Source organism: Fringilla coelebs, assembly GCF_963513975.1.
Source record: "Fringilla coelebs genome assembly, chromosome: 11".
Taxonomy (NCBI): domain Eukaryota; kingdom Metazoa; phylum Chordata; class Aves; order Passeriformes; family Fringillidae; genus Fringilla; species Fringilla coelebs.
In genome coordinates, this window is record NC_140037.1 from 12,433,722 (window position 1) to 12,455,318 (window position 21,597).

General features: G+C 36.7%; 1 protein-coding gene across 1 annotated transcript in view; it reads left to right on the forward strand.

Moving 5' to 3' along the window:
• Window positions 1-311: 311 nt before the first annotated feature.
• Window positions 312-21,597, forward strand: part of AMMECR1 (AMMECR nuclear protein 1) — a gene marked incomplete at its 5' end in the record, with an annotated part of 96,273 nt that continues 74,987 nt past the window's right edge. Inside the window, one exon of the mRNA XM_084213032.1 lies at window positions 312-483. Within this exon, the coding sequence (XP_084069158.1) occupies window positions 312-483 (172 nt within the window). The remainder of the gene's footprint in view (window positions 484-21,597) is intronic.

The following is a 21,597-nucleotide window of genomic DNA, read 5'->3' on the forward strand; positions in this document are numbered from 1 at the left end:
TTTCCATGTCTTATTGAAGAACTTTCTTCCACTCTGAACTCTTAAGGGTTAACTGGCATTGGGTGGAGGAGGGGGAAATCAGAGGTCAGTTCATGGTCTGATATCAGTGAACTCACAAGTTACTCCTTAAGCATGTGGTTTCATCCTAGGTTCTTCCTGCCAGCAATTTCTCACTTTAATCATACACCCACAGCAACCCAGATCTTTAAATTCAGCAATTCTTTCTCAGGTTTCAGCAAGTCATTGGCAGCCTGAGCTATTTTTGGGATATTTTCTCTACTGCAGATGCAGCTTAGGAAAACGCAGGGAGCATGCTAAAGACCTGCAGCTATTTGCCTTGTACAATTTGCTCATTTCTCTTTATTTCTCTGTTTTCCTGCACTCATCACTTAAAGGACAATCTTTCTTGCAAACAAAATCCCTGGAGCCTGATTAGAGGGACTGAAGGCTCCCAGACACGGATTGCCTGCCAGCCACAGCACGGTAAGGACATGGACACTTTTGGCTAGCCTTGCATTGCAGCTTTTTAAGCTTTGCTGAATGTTTATTTGTGTCCATCGCTTCCAAATCAACACTGCTGGCATGGCAGGCAGTCTCCAGCTCCCGGTCTCCATTTTCATTCCCTAAAATCCTCAGCACTTGTAAGTAACACATTTATACTCACCGTCTCTTTGTGTGTTTTAGAAATCAATGACTGACACTAATTTTGATCAGTTCCAGGGGTCTGGGATTTTTCTTTACATTTTACTATCTTTTGGACATCTGTAATTTGCAATCCTGATTGAAACTGTGGATATTTTATTGCCTGATCTTCCCTGTTGAAGGTACATTGTTAATTTTGTTATTTAGCTCAGCAAATTATTTAAATCAGGGAATGGTTTTATGTATAGTAGATGGAAATGTTATAAAAAAGCCCTGCTCCTGATGATTTACAGTTTTATACATTGCCTTCCTGTCTGGTGCTCTGGCTCTGCTTTAATACCTTGAGGCTGCTAGAGCAGTACACTAACACTACAAAGGAATTGACAGCATAAAACCAATGCAGCAGACAGAGCTTTACTAAAAATGACTAAATTTTATCATGCAGTTATTATTTTATTTGGTCACAGAAATGCACCAAGTAACCTCTGCAAGAATGGTGAAATTTCAATATATTAATGTACTTTAGACTTAGCAGATTCAGGATCAGGCTGTGGAGATGGTATTTTTATTTCTAAAAGTCTCTTAACAATTTTGAGGCAATTTCTATTCTATTGTCAATGTTGCTTTGAACATAAGGCTGATACCTGAGCCTGGGTCTCTCATGCAGCTTGTGAGTCTGCCTCAGTTTCACTGAAATCCCTGATACTAAATTAGCTGAATGATAAATAGGCATCAATCCTTTCATCTTTAGATCAATTTTATACCCAGTCCCAAATGTTAGTACTCAGGTTGCTTGAAATCTTGAGACTCAGCACATTTCCCAGAGACCACAGGAAGAAAGATGGATGTGTTTCAGTAAAAGTTAGCGAAGCACTCAATTGTTTACTGTTAACAGAGAAACTGTTATGTCATTAGACAAGTTACAGAACACACATGTAAAGCTAGATCACACATTTCTCTCTCAAAAACCCTATGTTGCTCTCAGCACAAACAAAAGTCAGGTGAAGGAAGTTTTACCAACAGGACAGGTCTGTGCACAATTGAGTCTTTTGGGAATTCAGTGAGATAAACCCAATACAGGAATTATACCTATACAGACAACCATTCAAGTGGTGCTTGTGGGGGCTCATTTTAGAAAATGTTGTCCTAAATTGTGCCACTGATAAAAATTATTATTAAAAAGACAATACTTGTTGTCACAAGATGTGCAGAAAGGAAATAATCTGAATAATGAAAAAACAGATGGCATATATTACTGTTTCTTTTGAAAACAAACTGTTGCATACAGGAATTCTCTGGAAATTTAAAACCTTGTCTTTGTTAGAGGAGGAATATGGATCCTGAAGATTAGCAACTCTCCAGACCCTCCCAGCTGAGCATACACTCTTACTATGTTAATAACACTAATTTTTTGGCATGCATATATACCAAATCAGGCACACACAAGATACTAAAAAATTATTTACTCTATAAATGAACTAATTTATAATTCAGCAGCAGCACTGCATAACTCATACTTAATGATCCTTGCCCAGAAACCAGAATATAAAAAAGACTAATGGATATCAATAACAGCAAAGGCTGAAGTAGAACCCATGCTGATGTAAAGTAAAACTTGTTCTGGAGTCAGAACATGAGCAAAAAACTTGGTTATTCCTCAGAATATCACAGAAATGGGTACCTCTAATTTTAGTGACATTCTCAGACACACTAAAGCTGCAACATGATACTGTACATGAACACAGCCATGGTAATTGGCCAGTTATATTCCATTCAGATTTCTTTGGTTTTTTTAGGTTTACATTACAATTTCAGCTTAAAAATCAGTTTAGAAAAGGTTAATTGGTCCTGTACTACTCTGCAATTGGCTGGACTAAAAGCACCCATAGTTTCAAAGGCTCCACTAACATGCAGTAACTTACTACACTGCAACAATCTGATCAGATGGCTGAGCCCTTCATTAAAATTGAAGGGACAGTTTAATTTTTCCTGTCTGTCACTTTGCACCAAATTAATTCTATTAAATCCAGTTGAGGGATTGCATTGAAAGAGGAATCATCAACAAAAAGTGAATAGTAAAAGTTCTTCAAGGACTGGGTCTGAATTTTAGTAGTCATACAGAGCAGGGCTCTGCAACAAAAACCTGACAAATTTAGCGGTGTGCTGGTGCATGTTGGGAGACAGCATCAGTTTAGAGGAGGAATAACACAGAATTGCAGAAATGAGAGAAAATGTAGTAGGAAATTAAAGTCTCATTGGAGGCAGGAATAAGCAGACAAGGGGGCAGCTGAGGTGACTTGGATGTGAGGAGGCAGGAAGCACTCGCTTGGTGAGTCCAAGCAGCTGGGCATTGTCTTCCTGTAGCTGTTGAGCCCTGGTAGCACCAGCACTCTCCAACCCTTACCCAGATGGCAACAGCAGGATGAAAATGCTCTGCAGCCTGTTTCTCTTGAATCCTCCCATCTCCATTTCTTCCCACATCATCCCACAGCTGGAGTAGGCCTTGGCCCACTTCTGGATCTCATTTCAACCTAAACCTCAGCCTGATAACATTTAGAGAAGCACCAGGGTAAGAAGGGCTGCTTGGGAAGGCTCAGAGAGAGGCTACAGGGCCTGGACAGCAGGGTGGAAGTAACAGAGGAATGGAGAGGTACCAGACATCCTGGAGGACTGTGCAAAGAGACAGGCAGACAAATAAAAGTGCAGCTGCTTCCACCTAACACTCCGAGTGTAAAACAGCTGAGAAAAAGACAAAACTGTACTAGAGTACACCATTAAAGACAGAGATACTAGAGACAGTACAGCACTGATGGCATCCTTTAAGTATGGGTCAGTCCCTAATTAAAACATCAGATAGTTTTTGTCACTCACAACACAGAAAGATCAATGTGTATCATAACGATGAGGGAGGAGTACGAAGGCTATTGGTAAAGACATCATCATGGAGATTATTTATTTAAGATGTATGAAAATGTTGGCCCAAGAACAAACAGATATAAATCAAACATAGCAATTAGAATTTGGAGAATACAATGAAGCAGTGAGATGGGAGCAAGAAACCTAATTATCAGGTTTTTATGATAAAGAATGATCAATTACCAAAACCAATGTCTGTTTCTGCAAGTTGCTGCAAGATGATAATTGCTCCTGGACTGTTTCCAGGTGACTGTCATACATGTTAATTTAAGTGAGATACAAATCAGTCTCAGGGTGTGATGAATGGATAGGTGCTATAACTTACTTTAGCAATGTTGCTCCTTTTGACATCCCTTCTCTCTCTGTACAAAGATTAAGATAACAAATGCAGTAACATCAGCCTCTTTCAGATACTCAAGTAAAACTAAAGAAGAATGAATGGAGCAATCTTGGTTCTTGTTGATATTCTGAAGAATTTTGGAAATCTGTTATGTGACTGCATAGATTAGGGTATTTTGAATGTATTTAAAGGAAAATAAGAACAAAAAATTACCTTCCATGTTAAGTTTTTCCTCTATTTTTTGAAAACCAAGTTGATTTCACCATTGTTATTAATGTTACATGAATTTCCATGACAATGCTTTATAGGCTGCAAGTTAAATATAATCCCTGATACCACCTTTTGGCATTTCTAGACATTGGGTTCAATTAAATATAGCTGCAATGGATTGCTTAGCTGTCCCCATCAAATACGTCAACCCTTTAGTCAGTTCTCGTGGATATTTCTATAATCTTGCTGATCCTTGATTGACTTTTGTTTTACTACATATAATGATCAAGCTAGCAATCATACGAAATAGAATCACTAGCAAAGGCACCCAAAAGTTACATTTATAATTGAAATCACTGACAGATACTAATGATATACAGCAGCTCCTAACTCCAATTTACACAACTTATTATGCAACATCTTTTCCTCTGCCATGTCCTGTTAGTAACTGAAACCACTAACTTTATCTAAAGCTAGATAAAATATAAAAACTTAAAGAATATAATATATGAATGCAGGAATGGTTCACTAAATATAAATACTAATTTTATCAGGATAGAAAATGCAAGTAAAATTTGGCTCTCATTAACACTGCCTCACATTGATCCCTAAATCTTTTATGTTATGACTGTCTTTTTTGATGCCAGACACAGTATTAACCTGTCAGTACTCAAAATTTGAAGGTAAACAAATCATTTTTATGTTTGGCAAAGGAAAAACAAAAGGTCTCAGTCAGGAGGGAGGAAAGAGATTACTATCCTTAAGTATGAGAAAGCCTTCAGATAAGACATTGATCCAGTCATATTTATGTCTAATAATCTCACCATTTTAGAGTTAGATGGAAACAAACAATATCTCAGTCTTGCAGAGCATGCTGACATCACAGGGCCCCCAATTTTAGTTCTTTAATGTAGTTTGTCTGTGCTGGTGTTATTAATAGACACACTAAAATGGGAACTTTGCCCTGGCTCAGCTTTGACTCACTGCATGGCCTTGGGCATCACATAACCTCTGTCTCCAGTTCTCTATCTGCATAATGCATTTGTCTATCTAGTGACTTTGCAGAGTCATGGGTCAAATAAATGAGTCACTTCACAGAATTTTTAAATTAAAATATACTGGCGTTTCTTCTGCACCTTTATAATATATTTCCCTGAATTTTAACATAAACTCGCCTTTTTCATAAAGGTAACCAAAGTGTTTAAATAAACAGAAAGATGAACTATTTAACACTTCCAAAAGAAAACCTCCTTGAACTAAAGGAATGGAACCACAGCCACATAAGACAGCTTGTCATCTCACAGCCCAAAACACCTTTATCTGATGCTTTTTATAAAGTTCTTTAATGTCCAGGGGAGAGGGAAGAAAGAAGGAAGCCTAATTTTGCACCATGCAAAGAAATAGCAAATTACATAGCTAGTAAAATCTGCACTACAAAGTGTGGTCTGGGCATAACAGATGGAAGAATCTATCAACTAATCTCCTTTATTACACTGGCAGTCAAAAGATTTGTACTTTTTTTTTTAATCCAAACTGGTTCTGAGTGCAAGAGAGTCATATTCATTTGATTGCACCAGAAGATACAAATCCTCCATGGGGCTGAGATGACCAAAGCTAATCAAGTTAGTTATATGCTTAGGTAATTTTTTGCTTGTTGCCCATTGCAACTAATCAAATTTTCTCTAGAAAATAACTTCTCTGCTGCAGTTCTAGTCCTTTGTGTCTTAAGGAAAGAAAAAAACCCTTCCATCAAGACAGCCCCTGAGGGGACTTTTAAGGCACTGACATGTAATACTCAGATGTTCATTTGTTTGTAAGGGAGTCTAACCTAAATGCAAAACTGAATTACAGAGTCATCTGGCATTACTTTAAAATGCAAAAATGGACAAAGCAAGCGCATTAATTATCAAAAGTTGAAAAGTTCACCAGTGATTATTGCATCAGTGGATGCTGCATCTTTACAAAGCCCAGACATCCAGTGAACAACTGATGTCTCATTAGATACAAGCAATTGTATCTTTCAAGGTGGTGTTCTTGGATCTCACTCATCCATTGCTGTCTTATTTTTTCTTATGACTTGGTTAATTCTTTCCTTGGATTAGGGTCGAGATCAAAAAGGGACCTTACATCAAGGAACACTTATAATCTAGGATACACAAGGCATACACTGACCACTGTTGCTGTACTAAGCAAGCAGTGAGGTGCTCCCAAAGTTAGTCCCTTTCAGCTCTGCTAACCAGGAGCATGGATCTCATGATAGCACAGCTACCAGAAAATGGTAAATGCCATTGCATTGCTAATTATATCCCTACAGAACAGTGAGAAAAAATAATGTATTGCCCAAATGTATGTAGATAAGTTTGTATGCACAACAGGTTCCTGGTCTTGGAAATACCTTGTCCATTCCACAAGAAAAAAGAATTCAGAGCTCCAACGTAATTCATAGCTTGTGTCCTCATGGAACTTGGCAACAGGACAAAGAACAAAAAAAAACCCTCTAAAGCTGATCTAATCACTAATAATGACATAATTATTATGACATAACTAGAAATTTATGATAGATCTAGTCTGACAATGCTATTTGAGGACAACAGGTCAAATGAGGATGCAAAAAATCCAAGGTCTAATTCATTCCCAGTATAAATTGGCAGTACTCCCTTTGACTTCAATGAGAGATTTACTTGTTCACTCCAGCTCTAGTTTTTAGTCAGCATCTTCCCAATATTTATGATTGAGTTGCACCGGCCTAAAAAGTCCTCACTTTTAAATCCAAAGCAAGAACCTCCAAAGAGTTGGGGAAAGGCTTATTTTCTTATAATGGTCTTTGTTTAGACAGTACATTTACATTTACTTTTACTGGAGTAACTTTCCAATATAAAGAGAGAATTTATTAAGAAAAATATTAACTAATTTCAGAGGCACAGCAGCAAGAGCCAGTCTAAAATATCTATGTGGCTCTTTTATGTCCAGATAACCAAAAAGTAACACCCAAGGAGGAAAGAATAGAAGGAATCACTGAAATAGAGAATAATGAGAAATAATGAACAAGCAGACACATGTAGATACAAGTAATCTTGTATTGTTTAGGTAGCAATTATAAATTCAAACATTAAACCAGAAAGATATGCTTCTGTTTTTGTTTTGTGGAAAATAGGATTTTTGTTTTCATTGTGACACAGCTATTTGAGAGTTTCAAAAGAGCAAATTTTGGTGAGGAAGGGAAATTTTGAGTTGTGCTAAATGAAATACTTGAGTCACGTTACTGTGTAAATTGCATTAAAACACAGAGAAATACTCCATCCTCCTTCAGCTCAAATGGTATCAGCAATGAGGCCAGAGGATCAGTACTAGCTCTCAGTCAACCCAAAAGTATTGCCACAGAAAATTCTTGATTCTGGAGAAAACACTTCACCATAGGTTGGACTGTGAGATAAGGTATATATTTAAATTCTTCTCTGTATTACCAGAGGGATTTTGCCACACCACAGCCCTGAAGTAAAAATGAAGAAAGAACTGAGGCAGCCAAGTGGTCCATTATGTCTTCTCAGAAGACAAAACAGTGAATCATTTATGTTAAGTTCAATCAGCAAAACCACTGGTTTTAAAGCTTATCTAGAAATACATTTTTAATGTGGTTATTGATTAAGCATTTAATGATGGTTGATTAAAAGATGAGGTTGCACAAGATCTGTATCCATTACTTTAAAAGATAAGTGTTGAGGACTTGTGGATAGGTGCTGTTTACTGACTTCCACATATTGCATAAATATCACGGCCATGCCTCAGTGATTCAGGTCAGGGTGTGTTGCTCAAAACTCTGTACAAATGTCAAGCAAGCAAAATTCCTGATTCAGTAGTTTATATATAAAATATAAAGAAGAAATGGAAGTTTTATAAAAGCACAGGACTTGAATGGCAGTTTCTGAGCTGCCAGGTTACTTTCAATATTGATCAACTAAATTTTCATCCAGGACAACTACTGCTTCACATCAAAAAGGAAAGAAATGAACTGGGCTCCATTGTCTAAATGGCACTGCAAGCTTTTGCCACTAGAGTGTGTCAAGGCATTTGTGAGGAATAAACCTCTTCACGTTCTGTATCATTCAATTCAAACTATTACCAGTTTGGACAACGACAAGTAGTTTGAATGTACCATTTATTTTTCTGATTTCCTGCTTGACTGCTAGAACTTGTCTTAAAGATTATACTACTAAGAAAAGGTCTCACCTCATTAGTCTGCTTATATGCTGTGCACAGGGATTTTTATATGGATACTGAACACAGGCATCCAGAGACAGTCCAGCCAATTTTAGGATCCATTACACTGTGCCTATATTTTCAGTTCAATGTCAATGAAACATCCCTTCCAGGCTAAGACTCTTACTTTGATGCAGTACAATAACCCTGCTATTTTCTATTGAAAAGTCAGCACTGCCAGTCAATGTATGTAAATCTGTCCTTTCCTGCTTCTCTCTCTGCTGGATGTCTGCAGTTGCACTAAAATTGGGAGGGGGGGGGGGGGCAAGGGCGAGAGGAAAGGGGAAGGGGAGCCCACACACCTATACAAAAACTGCTGAAAATCTGAAAATATACTGAAAATCTGTGCTGAGAATAGAGATGCTCCAGCATATTTTAAAAAATCAGTTTGAAGAGAAACTATAAAAGCCCCTCTCTTTGATAGTAAAAAAATCAGAACAGTTAAAATTAGAAATGCGTAGGCATAAAGCATTTCCAGGATCAAACAGAGTATGTTGAAATGTACACATTTGGTAATGCTAAAAATCGGGATCGGCCTCCATACTTTTCTGAATCAAGGTTTGTCCCTTTCTCCATCTGGAAAACTGCACTGACAGCACTCCCTCTCTCTTTTTGCTCACTTTTGTCTCTTCAGATTGCAAACTCTTATTAGCTGTTTGGACTGCAGAAGTTCTTAGAAAAAGTTTTTCACTGTCCATAATGTCATCTCCATGCTGAAGATTTTAGCTACTAGACCAACCCTAATAGCTTTTCTTTAAAAGACATTAAAAACAAAACAAAAACCAAACAACATCCAAACAACTACCTATAAGAGATAGGAATTCTACACCCAATCTGTAGTCATTTACACGCTCAAGTGATGTTGTGAATGGAGACACTTGATTTCATCACCTGCTTCACTTCTCCAAGGAAAGGTCTAATAAGCTTTTCTTGGGAGACTGTAGCAACTTCCTAAGCTTCCAGAGGCTGACACTGTTAGAGTGACAATGATGACTGAGCAAAAAAGCTTCTGAAATCCCTAAGCATTCACCCAAGTCAGCCATATAGGGTCAACGGGAGAAGAACCACAGATTAGAAGATTCTGTCTTTGAATAGCCCAGACCAACCTGAGAAAATGAGAGTCTGATAGGGCATCTGGAGTTCTCATCACCTGCTCTGTAACTTCAGATGAAAATTTTGATCATATCTATTTGAAATGAACTGATGGCAGACAAGAGAACAAGGAACAGGAAAGAAAAGAATAGGAACACAAAGAAGAAGGAAAAGATCTGTGACCAGGTCTCTTCTACTCAGTATATGCTGAGCTAATGATACCTCATGCAGGTATTCCACAATCACATTAGAATTAAGAGATCCTGCTTTTCATGAACAGCCTGCTGAAATCACAGATCCCTACCCACTGTATTTTTGTCCCAAGGATTCAGAGTACAGCACAGACAGAGCATGCAGCGAGGCTCAAGGTCCAGCACTGGCACAGTACAGGGGGGAGCAACACCCTCATACTCTAACAGTCCCCTGAAAACACACAGGTCACCTAAAAACTCCCAGGACAGTGTCTCGTGAAGATTTCATAAACAAAACTGAGAAGGTGAATTTTCTTCCAGTTCAATAACAAAATAAAAATGTCAGCAAACAGGAAGCACAAAATCCAGTTCATACAGAATGCACTCAATACTTTTTTTTTCTTTTTTTCTTTTTTTTTTTTTTTAACAAAACAAAAACCCAGTAATTTTCATTCGGGGTAAATCTGAAATATTACATCTAATTAAAAATAAAATGTTTTGTGACTTTTTAAAAATACATATACACACATATTTTATTATTCAATTTATATTAACTTGGAAGTGAAAAATGGTATTTCTGTTTCAAAAGATGAAAAACTTCATTTTCATCATGTTAAGATATTTCCTTTAAAAACTACGAAAATGTGTCATATTTTTCCTATATTTCAGTTGAAACAATTTTATCTCAACCTTATCTCAAGAATGGTCCCAGTCCTTTCAAACCTCTGTCATTCTAATTTTAAAATAATTCAAAATTTTTGTCCACCTCTATTCATAAATTTAAGCATCATTTTGGCCCTAGAATCTTGGGAAAGAAAATACTCAGGAGTCTTTCTAAAATACCTTTCCATTTCCCACCACTGTGTACCTAGCTGATATTCCTTGTATCCTCATGCAGCAATAGCTCTAGTTTCACTGTGGCAGTCCCTCGTGAAATGTTTTCTAGAATTAGAGTGTGAAGGCTGGAGAGTGAACTTGCCCCTTTTATATAGAGGGAAGAACACCCAGGAGAAGGTATTTAAATTATGTCCTAAGGCAGAATGAAGTTGATTTATGTCAGGGATTATTTTTATCTCTCCAGTCAACTAGAAGTTATGCAGCAAAGCCTGCAGAGGCAGAGCCATGCAGCATGGTCTGTACCACACTCTGACAGCACTAGGAAATCAAGCCAGCAGAGCAGCAGGCGGAGCTCTGCCCTTGCGAGCCCTTGGCCCGGCTCTGCGGGAAGGGCTTCCCCCGACAAACTCCCAGGGCTGCTCTCTGCTCAGATGGGCACCACGCGGGCCCTCTGCAGCACCTGGACCCTGCAAACCACACTGCATCCACAGATTGCTGCAGCAGCTCTGGACACTCTTGGGTATGGCTCCTGCATCTACCACTGCACTCATGTACTGGCATACTGATGAGGGAAAAACGGGATGGTTATGATGGATCCCATGCCATGTTCTTCAGCCACATACTGCCTCTACACATCTCTAATCTGGGCTGAGAGCAGGTTATTTGAGCCATGGACACCTGGGACCCTTCTCCTTCCTTTTTCTGGTCTGGCTCTGACACACAAGTGAATATATTCTTCCATCCCTAAGACCTCAATTCAAAGCGCATGACCTTTCCCATTGATTTCAGAAATCCTTGCATAGAACTCCAACCGAGTATTCCTGCAGAATATCATTAGGAAAACAAAGGAAACCCCCACAACTGTGAAATTAGCTCTGGAAGAGAAATGTCTATTTCCTCAAGATTTTTTTTCTCTGAAAAAGGCAGCATTTTACTGCGTTTTTAACATGTAGATAGATGCATGTATGCAGTTGCCTGAAAGCACATGATCTAAAACATCAAATCTCTGCATTTAATTTTCATGTGTAGGGAAGGAAAATCAGTAAAAATTTTGAATAAATAAATGCTAGTTTTTAGAATAAAAAATTAAAGTAAATGTTTCCAGGAAGCCTACTATAATAAATAAATTACTTGGATTTTAAAATTCTCATGCAGTGTTTGAAATTAAAACATTGCATCACATTTCCAGTGCTTACCGGCAAGAACAAATTCATTATAAACTAACATATAACTACCTTTTCCTCCACCACTGGTGAACAAACAGTGATGTGCAAGGTCATAAATAAGAAATGTAAATGAATTTGTATGTTAATAAATGTAATTATGGATCTATCTGAATTTTAATCACCTAATGAATGTAACTCCTAAATTACACAGGGAAAGAAACTAATTGGATTCTCTCTATCTTTTCTGTTGTCACTACAAGTAGTGTATTGTACATTTCCTAGCACTGAAAAAGGACAATGCTGTGCACAAGGAAGGGGTTCCATCCAGAGGCCAGCAAGTAGCTTGAACTTTATGATGTGCAGCTATTTATCTTTTTATTCTTTTACTTTTTTAAGTAGAAATACCACATTTTAAGAGACACCCCCCATCCTTTGAAACAAGTCAAACTGAGGATCAGTGAGATATGTTATAAAGAAAAATATAATTATCAAAAGAGTAGCTAAAAGGAATAGTTTACAGCTGCTCATGTACCTCAATCTCTTTAAAATTTCAAACAGCACATCTTCACAAGAGCTATGAAGTGATCTTACACTATTTATTACAGTGTAGAGATGCAGTGGAAATATGTGTTTTCCTAATAAACCTGTCTCTGAGTTCTCAACATTTTGAATCAGAGCAGAAAAAAAGCACTGCATGGGGTAATGCAAGATTAAAAATAAATTTTAAAATTCTTTACATGTTTTCTGCTAAATATACAGAATGTATATATATTACACTCAAAAGCTTTATTCCTTTATTGGCATGAATGTCTATGTCAACATTACTTGAAAGTGGAACAGAAGGCTTATAGTATATTACAGATATAATAGATATGAGTAAGGTTCTGTCAATGAAAATCCTAAAATTCATATAAGTCCTAGATTATATTTGGTTATGTTTTTTTCTATGAGAAGAATCTCATATAATTCCTACGAGATAATGACATCTAATAAAGCAGATGAAATTTGCACAGCAGTTTGCAAGAAAGAGAACTATTTTTTAATCTTCATCTGACATAAACAAAGCTGATAATAGCAAACCTTCTGGTGAATAAATTATTAGCAATTACACCTAATTTTGGTATCATACTGTCAGAACATTTCAGCAGTAGAAAAATGCAATTTGAGTGAGGTTTGTCTCTAGCAGTAGAACACCAGGCTGAGGTCACTTTAAACAAATGTTTGAAATGCAGTGTGTTATTAGTATTTCAACCACTGCCAACTGTATTTACTTACTATAATTATTGTTTCATAAGATTTAGGACAAGCATGTTTTGCTATCTGCTGCAAGATACCATACCACAAATTGAGGGGTTTCAGATTAAGATTTGTCTTATTGTAAGTACATTCTGAAGCTCAGATTTTAATCTTTATAAATTATTCATATCTCCTCACAACTGCACCTGTTTCTTTTAAAAAACAAGAATCTTGTCTGGATTTTCCCTTTCTTCTCAGATGGCTGTTCCTCTGATTATCTTAGTCAGCACTCACCCATTCCAAGTACTAATTCTTTCTACCACTTTTCCTTTCTTAATTTTCCAAAAGGAATCCTAGTGACCATAGTTCTCTTATGTTGAAAGAAGTGTCTAATTTTACAGCTTTCTACAAACTTCATGGAGTGAATTCCCTTTTTCCACAGAAGGGTGGTGCAACAGGCCACTCTGTTTCACCTAGCAAATTACAAGCAAACATTGGAATAGTTTATGAGCAATCTAATGTGGTGGTAATGAACAGAAACCTACCTGATAAGGTATGTCATGCCGATTTCTTGCACACTGATGTTGGATGATGACCAGCAGTGGCCTCGTGAAGGAGCATATTGCCGGAGAAGTCATGACGTGATATTGACTTGTGTGATTTTTCCAACATTTTGAAAGCAAACTATCTTCTGATGTCTTACCTTTAAAGTAGCTACAGTAAGATAATGCAATCTGATTTTTATAAATAAAAAGTACATACACTTTCCCTTTTCATCATTTGGAGAACTATCACAGCATTTCTCTTATTGCACTCCTGTTTATAATAATGATTACCTCAAATATTGACAACCCTAGATACATTATAATATTAAAGGCTGTGTAAACAAGCCTTTAATATGACTTTAATATGACTATCTTTCTGACAGATGTTAAATGTTTTAAAATAGAAACTTTAAAAGTTTTATAAGCAATAGATTCATAATGTATCAGCTGGGAAAAAAGCCAGAACAAACCCACCAAACAAAAAACCCTCAAACAAATCTCCAAACTTGGATTTCTCTTTCAAGGAAAAAGAGTTGTACGTAACATAATTAGCAGTCATGGCTTATCTCATTAATTATCTCCCAATTCCTTGAAATGTAGACTCCTGTATGATGTGAATGTATGAATACCAGAGTTCATACCCCTCACTTCATACATCACAGGATAGCTTTCCTGCATTGCCCTCGTGAGGCCCATAAGAATTGAAGGTCTGCATTAAGGCAATAATCCTAATCAAACCACATTCTTCACCCAGCAATTCACAGGGCTCAGGAAGGAGTTAGTCTCCCTGATGCACAATTAGTTTCTCTGATACACATTTCGTTTTTATCTATTGGATTTAGGATTTTATCTATTGGATATTTCTAACCTCCCTCTGAAGCATCAACTCAGCCCTATTGTCTGGACATCCATCCAAAATCTATCCACACAGATCAAATCAGAAGTTAAATCAGACAGAACCAAGACTTTTAAAATTAAAAGAAATGTAATTCAGCAGTGCATAAATCATATTCTTCCACTGGCAGCTATGCAATTTCTAAAGCTCATCTGATAATTCTTGTTCCAAAGCAGAAGGACATAATTTTATCTTCATTTAACAGTTTCTCAAATAATTGCCCACACTTTCCCACAAGCTTAGTATAGTACAAATGGCTTTTCTGATATTTTGATTAATTTTTCCCTAGTAGTAACAACTAAATAATTGGACTAGAAAAGTATATGATTATCTTACAGAATTCTGTTATGGTTAATATATTTCTAGCCTTCAAGACCGTTTTCATGAGTCTGCAGCATGTCCCTCACCCTCCACAATCCTGAAACCCTTCCTTCCCTACTTCCTCCGTGCTCTGCACTTTTTGGTTTTACAGCACTTTTTCTCAAGACCACAGCCTAGGTCTCTCATGGAGTCCACCTAATGGCAGACTGCAGCTTCAGACCTCTGAGTGAAATAAAATATGAGCACATCTGATGTGGCTTTTTTCCCCTCCTGATCAGCATGACAACATAGTCAATGGCAACACAATTGTGTTAGAGTCTTGGCTGTTGCTAAGGAGAGGGGAGCTTGGAAAAATGTGGGAACAATGTTACTTTAAAATCTGTATGTACACAAGGTCTTTCATACATCTCCTTACCTCTGTACTGGGAAAAGGAATATGGCATTATAGTAATGATGTTAATATATCTCATGTGACATTATTTCTCTACTCCTTGGATAACCAAGGAGGGCTACTTATGGGGTCAATATTTATATGGAAGATAACTATCTTCTTCACTCCATCAATGTTATTTAGATCTATGTAAGATTTGGGGGCACAAGAATTTTGCATCTCTTGGGTGCTGACAGCACTTAGAACAGGCTTAACTTGGTCTACTTCTCATCCTTTTCTGTTTATGTCTTTGGTGCAGGTAGTACAAAGAAAAGGATTTTATTTATCCCCCTTCTCTTCCCCTGCAAGTTCTCTATGCTGCCCTCTTGACTTTGTTCTCAGAATTTCTTATTTCCCTCTGCCTGGCAGACAAGGCAATCTTTGGGACCCTGGGCTATTAGTGTCATCACAGGGCAGAGGTTCAATTCATGGAAGAGCTGTTTCCTGCCTGGCTGTGAGCTGTATGCTAATGTGACAGCCTGGCAAGTATTTGAGAATGTCACTTCTAGCAAAATAACTGTCCTGAATGGTATTTATCATATATAAAGCCACATATATATATCAACAAAAAAAAAACCCAACAAAATTAAACTCTAATACATATTTCAAATGAGATGCCCACAGGCACTCACAACATGAGTACATGTCAGTAGCCATATGTGCTGTAATCCTCCTCTTTATACATAGACCCAGCATAATCCTTTCATGCACCATGTATCTAATCTGTATTCTCTGCTTTGGAAGCAAGATTAATCTCAAACTTTCAGAATTAATTCAAAAGCATTAACTAGCTTTCAAATCTTCATTATTTTGGCAATCAAGTAGTTAAACAATGTGGCAAATGATCAGATCATTTCTGGTACCGCTTCGTTTCAGGTTCTTTAAAGCCCTGCAGCTGAACCTCAGCTGGGTACTTAATACGAGGTTTTATCTTTTGGGGGAATGTTACTTTTAAATGCTTAATAATTATGAATTCATTTCCCATTTTTTTATAAGCAGGGGATCATAATGAACTCATTTGTTATTCATGTGAATGTCAAATGTGTTCCCACGGGTTTTATTCTAATTCACTATTAGTTAGTGGACTCATAAAATAAAATGTTATCCATTTTTTACTTTGAGCATGTAATGCTTGGTAATTGTTCATCAAAGGGTAAATGTAATATTTTCCTTTGATAACTTTCAGTTCTGATTTAACTAGAAAGAGAACTAGTTTTAGAGTAAGGGTACCTCAAGAAACAGAAGTAGATTTTATAAGCTGTGAGCCTTCCATTTAAAATGCAATGAATGAGATTATCATAAGCTAGTATTTTAAAAAGCAGATGTATTATACTATAAGTGTACATGTTTGAGCTACATGGATTTAGCATAATAAGACAAGCCATATCTGACATATATTGTTTAATGATAGTTCAATGAAAGACATATTTCAGTATTCCACAACAGTTTTCAGGCCGCTGTTCTATTGCAATAGAAAATTTAGAGGTGAGAGACTCACAGGTCATGGCAGAATCTGGATGTGATGACACTGGACAGCTGGACTTTGATCTGTGAAAACAACCACAAAGTAAGCAATAGAAAAACAGAGAATTCCAATTCCTATGTGATTTTTTTTTAAGAGTTAAACACATAAGAATTTTTATTAAATTATTTTCAAATTCCCTCTCTATCCCTAACCTAAATGGGGCATTAGCTGGAAGGACCTACCCCATGTACATATAGCCCTGAAATATTTAGATCTTAGATCTGACATGCTGTGCTAGGATTCTTAACAACTGTGTCACAGAGATACTTCCAATCTTGAAATGCTCTTCAGAAATGCTAATCAAAACAAATGAATTATTATTGAGATGCAGTTTCAAGGGAGATGGTAATAAACCCAGAATCTCATTTATAACTGGAGCCTGTGGATCAAAAAACTTATACATTTACTCTAAAATACACAATGAGAGATGTCCCTTTTTTTTTCACTTGAAGCAACAAGGATATTTTTTGGTATTAGGAATGGAAATAATAGTTTCCTCAAATCATATCTATGGTATTTAAATCAAAATATGTTATTATTGTGCAATCTCTGGCAGTCAGTAGATTATTAGAATATTAACTATGAGGAAACCACTGAGAAAAACAAACATGCAAATCAAAGCTCAGACACAAGTCTTGATCATCACAAATATTTCCAGATGTTAAAAACTGTAACTTCACCTTTTATAATATTTAGCAGGAAACATAATAAGCAACAGTGCTTCCTGAATGCTATGACTTCCTTCATAGTTTAAAAAATAGTATTTATATTAATCTTCTAAAATATGTTTTACTTTATTTAAATAATGAGCATGTTAAAAAAGGTCTACTTTTACTTGCTGTAATGGCAGACTGAGTTATATGGATAATGTGAAAAAGGAATATCAGAATTAGTGAATGAAAGGAAAAGTGCACAAGAGAGGTAACACTTTGAAGCTTGCATATTTCCCAGCTGCTTTTTATCCAAAATTAATGCAATGTGTTTATTTTGTACATTAAACAATTATGACAGAAATTATCACTACCAGCAGGCAGCCTGAAGGCCCTTCCCTAGAGTGAGAATACAAATGTGGGGGATAAGAAAAATGGGAAGACAAAGTTTTGTGGGGATGGCTATTGATCTAGGAAAATATCACTTTCCTTGAAAGCAGAGGATAACTCAGGAGACCTAGAAACTGACAAATCATTCATCAATTTACAAGGGGACCTACCAGTTTAAAAGGCCTGGGTTTGAACTCATAATTCTGTAACAGTGAAATTCTATTTACCTCACTGGAGTAATTTGATTTATACATGTCTGAAAGGAGAACTGACTTTTGAAACAGAAAGAAATTAGAAAATATGTTGGAGAACACGAATTCTACAGAAAGGAAGCAATAAAACTAATGAAAATGTAACTATGAATAAGACAGGCACTGAATTCTACCAGTTCCAACAGATCCAATTTTATTGAAACTTGCAGAAATTGGGGTTCAGGATTGCCAGTCCCCTCTAAAGCCAAAAAGATACAAGAGTTAGGATTTGGTGCTCATGAGTTGTTTGGCTTTTTCTACCCACTTGAAAGAAAAAAAGAATTTGCAGGACTGAATATGTGAAAGAAGATAGGGGTGAGGGTGAGGCTGAGCCTAAGCCACACTGGGGCTGCCCTCACGAGGTGCCAGTGAGGAAAGGAACAACTGCAATGACAAGGGCTTTTCCAGAACCCTGATGGCTTTTTGCCAAAGAGGATAACAGCTGCTCTTAACTAACATTCAATTTACAGCAAGTCTCTTTTAAGACAATATATTCAGTAATTTTAGCAGTTCATAGTGCTGAAGAACCAGCACCTTTATGGCAAAACACTGGCATTTGTCAGTTTTTACTTTGCACAGAAAAAGAGAGAAGTGCAACAAAGTGACATAAGCAGTGATTTTATCAAACCAGTCGCAGAAAGGAGGATCAACATATCATTCAGGGTGACATATACAGATCAGAAGCACTTGAAGCTATAAGGGTGAGTAATTTAGGCATTGAGTATAAAAAAGGCTCATACTTCTAGGGAGAAAGGAAAAAAAATACAGTTGATAAATAGTAATGTATTACAATAACAAAGATGGAAAAATACTTGAGTGCCCTGCTTGCACATCTTTAGAAGCTGCAATAGTCTACTAATAAACACACTTTCAAAACAATAGCCAAAATATTACACTAGGAGAAACTAAACCTATCCAATATCAAGTGACTAGATGTTTCCACCTGGAACAGTGGAAGTAGTCCTTGGCTATCTTAAGATTCACAGATTCTTTTATAGAACTGAGAATGATAAAGGGCACCAGAAGGGTTTGCTGAGTTTTCACTGCTCACAAAGATTAAAGAAAAAAGTTCTTCAGTCTCTGGAGAAAAGAACAGTATATCTCATTTCTTTTAAAGGAACAGAGAGATGACAGCTTCACTGCTATCTGAACAGTGTAAAATACCAGAGCAAGGGAGCATGAACCTGAGCTAAGAACTGGACATTAGAGGAACGGCGGTGGAATTCCTTAACACCAAAAGCTAGATAACATGTGCAAAAAGACAGCAAAAGCAGCAGCCAGAAGAAATCAAATCATTTCATTAAATGATTTGATTTGAAAATTAAATAACACCTGAAAAAGGAAGCTCAACACAGTCTCATATCAAAACGAAGATCAGAATTTATGCCTGTTGGCTTCCTTACACTGGAGCATTTCTGTCATCCTCATCAATTAACGTCATTAATAATAAATTGGTATTGTTAACATTCACCCCTTTCTGAAATTGCTGCTCCTTGCATTAACTGAATTTATACGAAAGTTTCATATTGGTATTTTTACATGAGATACAAATTCAAGTGCTGGCCCCTTGGGATGGCTAAAGGAATAAGCAGGCTTGTAATTGTGGAATCCTGATCAGATTTTAATTCTTAGCATACCATCGCCATGCATTTTATCTTCCTAATCCACTCATACACTTGAAAATTAATGATTATATTTTTTCCTAATACACCTCAATTGTTGTATCCTATTTGACTGCTGCTGAGGTTCATTAGTGGTGTCTGTATAACAGCACTGTATAAACAGACACTGATATTGTTCTAATTAACTTACAACTCTTAAAGCTCTCACTCTTCAGAATTGAGAAATGCTATTAATACAAAAGGTTCTCCACAGCAATGGCAAACATTTTGTGAAGGAGACTAACTACAAACAGCCATGTCAAAAAATATATCCTAGGGCTTATTATTAATGTATCAGCTAGCATAAATCACTGTAGCTTCACTGACCTCAATGCAGCCATGGTGAATTCATATTGAGAGTACAGCTACATAAGCTACATCTCCTTTTATCACTGTACAATGGAAAAATACATTGAAAAGGATAGGATATGGCATGAACATAACATTTGAGGAACATTGCAGCTCACAGAATTAGTTGAAAAGAATTCCATTAAAAAGCTACTATTAGTCTCACCTTCCATTTATTTCAAGTGCTTTGAACTTTAGTTTTTTAATTAAATAATTTTTCTGACTCCATTGACACACTTAATGCTTTTATCTCTAGTTCAGAAACTGTTCAGTCCTAGATTATTTACTTTGACAGATAACATTTTAGAAGGCATGGTTATTTTTTGCTTTACTTGTTTGTTTTGGAGGGTTTATTTAGTGGGGTGTTTGTTTTGTTGTGGGGTTTTTTAATGCCCAAACTAATGCCCAGTTTTACAGTGCAAGTCCCGATGGTTTAACAGGACCAAACTCTAAATTCACACTGGAGTGAAAAATACCTGTAAAACAATATGAATTTTAAAATTATACAGATTGGATTCACACTACAGTAAAATTAAAACATAGTCCAAAATATGAAACAGGACCAGGATTCCAGTAAAAAAACATGTGAGGACCTTTTGTCTGCTGGCTGTTATCACATCCGGAGATGATTTTTTGTAGAAGATTTTTTAGAAGAAACTTCAATAGGGGTTTGATATATGGAACAATAGCAGGATATGGCCTCTAAATGGTAGGAACAATTGCTGTTCTCAGACATGTGCAAGTTAACTTTCATTAGCTTTGTTAGATTTTGTGCACACTTTCTGGCCTAGATTCAGGGCTGCATCTAATTTCTCCTGGGGACAGCTGAGACACTGAGTGTAAGTGAAGAACAGAAACTATTCTGTCTAAGCAGAATATACTGAGGAAAACTCACATGAGCCTCAAGAGTGTGATAGACCAGTTTGGGAATAATGTGAGAAAGTAATACAAGCAAACCCACTTTCTTTCCAGCTACACCCTTGATGCCTTGTAGGCTGCAGAGCAAGGGAAGAGTTGCCTAGACTGGCTCTACAATGGGTGGAAACTCCTCAGACCAAAGGAATTTTTAGCATGTAAATCTTCCAGTTTTATGGCAGGCCCATCCAAAAAAAGCTCATTAGGATGGGAAGGTAGAAAGATAGAATTTAATTTTGGAAGACATATGTACAGACTTTTCTTTAGAATAGTAACTAACAACTCCATTGACACGCTAGCTGTTTACACAGTTCGATTTTTGAAGGGATTTTCTTTTTACAGAATTATTTGTTGTATATTTCCTTCAGTTCTCAGAAAGTGGAATATTCTGCATTTTGAAAAGAGGACTTTCTGTTTCCCTTTCCTTCATTGTCTGGCTCTGACTTTTCTACATCCCCAAGCATAAATGAATTTCCTTCCCTACAAGGCCCTTTATCTTTCCTTGACTGTTTTTCTTTACCTATTATCTAAAATTCAAATATTTCTGTGATTTCTGACAATTTCCCCATAAATATGTGAAATGCTGCTTTAGGCTACATCTTCTAAGTTTTCACCAGCACTGCTTCAGCTGCCCAAAGCCATTAATTCTCAATTTTGTGCAGCCACTCCAAGAGACCAACACAGATTTTTGTGCAGCCCTCTGATAAACCAGACTGGAGAATTGATTTGGCTGAAAAATAATTGATGGAAAAGAGTGTTTTTAAACTTGATCTTCTGTC